The sequence below is a fragment of the Saccostrea cucullata genome, unplaced genomic scaffold (assembly GCF_032062105.1).
Source record: "Saccostrea cucullata isolate Sc308-1 unplaced genomic scaffold, CSIRO_AGI_Scuc_v1 ctg1735, whole genome shotgun sequence".
NCBI classification, from domain to species: Eukaryota; Metazoa; Mollusca; class Bivalvia; order Ostreida; family Ostreidae; genus Saccostrea; species Saccostrea cuccullata.
This window is the reverse complement of record NW_026924021.1, coordinates 174116-176348: the sequence shown is the minus strand read 5'-3', so window position 1 is coordinate 176348 and position 2233 is coordinate 174116. Positions and strand designations below refer to the sequence as shown.

At 39.4% G+C, this 2233-nt stretch overlaps 1 protein-coding gene across 1 annotated transcript; it reads right to left on the bottom strand.

Annotated features, from left to right (window-relative positions):
• Positions 1 to 304: 304 nt before the first annotated feature.
• LOC134265498 (uncharacterized) lies at positions 305 to 1926 on the bottom strand. The gene is made up of 2 exons (XM_062747716.1): positions 979 to 1926; positions 305 to 890 (listed from the first exon to the last, which is right to left on the bottom strand). The coding sequence occupies exons 1-2, from the start codon at positions 1808 to 1810 to the stop codon at positions 331 to 333; spliced, it is 1392 nt and encodes a 463-aa protein (XP_062603700.1). The 5' UTR covers positions 1811 to 1926; the 3' UTR covers positions 305 to 330.
• Positions 1927 to 2233: the final 307 nt, after the last annotated feature.

The following is a 2233-nucleotide window of genomic DNA, read 5'->3' as shown; positions in this document are numbered from 1 at the left end:
TGAAAATAAATTATGAAATTGTCAAGACAGAAATGTCTAACCTCGATTACTTTGATTTCTTGTATCATGGATGCGGTATTTTCCCTTTGAAGTTGCCTAAATGTTAAATTCAGTTAAAATGAAAGGGGGTGGAGCTTAAGCATGCGTTAACTTCCAATGTGATAACTTGTTATTGCACACTTTTAAAATAAAGACAAAGTGCTAAATAACATTTTATTTTTTTTTTCACAAACCAACAAAAAAAAAAAAGGTTGACACATGTACTGTCATGTATGATTTAAACAGAATTTTAAAATTTTTCTGCATTAAGCCATGTCACAAGCGTTTGTCTCAAAAATTGAACGAAATTTTACAGTTTTCAAACTGAAACTTGTTGGTCAAATCCGCCATTGCCCTGTTGTCGATTTGTTTAGACGAATTGCTGCTAGAGGCCATAGACTGCAAACTCTCACAGACTTTTTCCAGCGTATTTTCAGCACACATAGGTTCTTGGTTATCATTTTCGTCATACGGTGTTTCCATTTTCATTGCTTTCGGCGCCGGTGGATCAAGTATTTTACTGACATTCTCTGCTACCTCTGGACATGATCGTTTGTACTTCCGTACTGCTCGCTCTGACCTATGTCCGGTTCGCTCCATGATCGCCTGTTCATCCATTCCAGCGCTGTACAACTGGCTAGCACAGGTGCGCTTTCCACTGTGGTTAGTAAAGTTTCCAACGAGACCCCCCTTTTTGCAGATGATTTTCATGAAGGTTTTAATCTTATTAACACCAACAACTTGTGCACCATATCGAATAGGGTTCCCTGCAAGTGGACGTCTGTAAAACTCCCCCTCGTTTCCAAGTGCATCAAGGTACTGATGAAAATAGTCGGCTATGCATCGATCTCCTTAAAAAAAAGTAACAAAAATAAATTAATATTCATCAATTAGTAGTTTTAAATGTAAAAAAATCAATCTAAAGGAAAAATACCGTACCTGGTTGACAATAGTGCCGAATGTCTTTACTTTGCAGAGATAGGTGGGCAAGTCCTCCCTTAAAAGTCTTGTTTGAACCGCCGCAAAAGTGGATGTATTTACCTCGCCCATCCTCAAAAATCGTGACGTTTGCACATGTCAAGTCTCTATGCTCATCAAATCCCCGCAACCCGAATAATTTACACATGTAAAAAAACACTGTATACTGTAGCGTTTCCGCGGACTTGTTTCCCAGTACTTCTCTTTCCCAAAGCAGTTCTTCGTCTTCTTGAGTTATTGGATCTGCCTGTTTGACTTTAGTTCCCAGTCCTTTAGACAAGAGGGATTTCATTTGAGCATCCAGCGTTTTTCTAAACTCTGCAAATTTCAAGTCTGAAAAGAAATTAATGTCATGTCTCTTGTTGTCTCGCAAATACCTTAACAATCCACAAACTAGATAGTAGACCGACTTAGGTGGGTATTCACTTCCGTCCTTCTTCCGTGCGTCGCATACAAAATGTGTCAATGAATAACTCATAGTAGAAACATCCATGTGTAGAAGTTCCGGTACTGCAAGTTCAAAAGGCAGATTCTTGTTTTTTTCTTGGCGCCACTTTTCGAAAACCCCAAATGCCCAACGAGTATTTCTCTTTGTATTTTGATTTTCTTGACTAGAAATCAACTTCTCAATTTCGGAATCAGAAATTCCCCCGAAACGCTTGGTCGACTCATCGCTGTTCGTTTCACTGAAACTATCGGTGGCACCTCCGTCCATGCCGTCCAAATTAAAATCTCCAAACAGATCGAGGTTCAGTGCATTCGCGCCTGTCGGGTTAATGTCAAAGTGATTCATACCATCAATGAGTTCCTCTTCTTTTTCAATGGCATCACATATCTGTGATAGAGTGAAATCATCCTCGGTTATTGCTAAAAAGTCAATCTCATCAAAATTGATTGTGCCGATTTTGTCGTCCATTTTCTCTCGCTGTTATACTGGAAATGTTCGTCTGCACACGAGTTGCGCTATACCACAATGCTTTGCGACGGTGGGCGGAGTTTATCAAGAAAATTCTAGACTTTTCTAGATATTAACTTGTTTCCGCTGCACTAACGCTATATAAGGAATGTAGGCGGAGTTATCCATGATACAAGTTATTTATAGAACAGTTACTCGTAATAACTTAATTTATCGTACATCCACATTGGCCGAGACTCGTTGCTGCGCAACTCGTCCCGCCCTAATGTGGATGTACGATAAATTAAGTTATTACTCGTT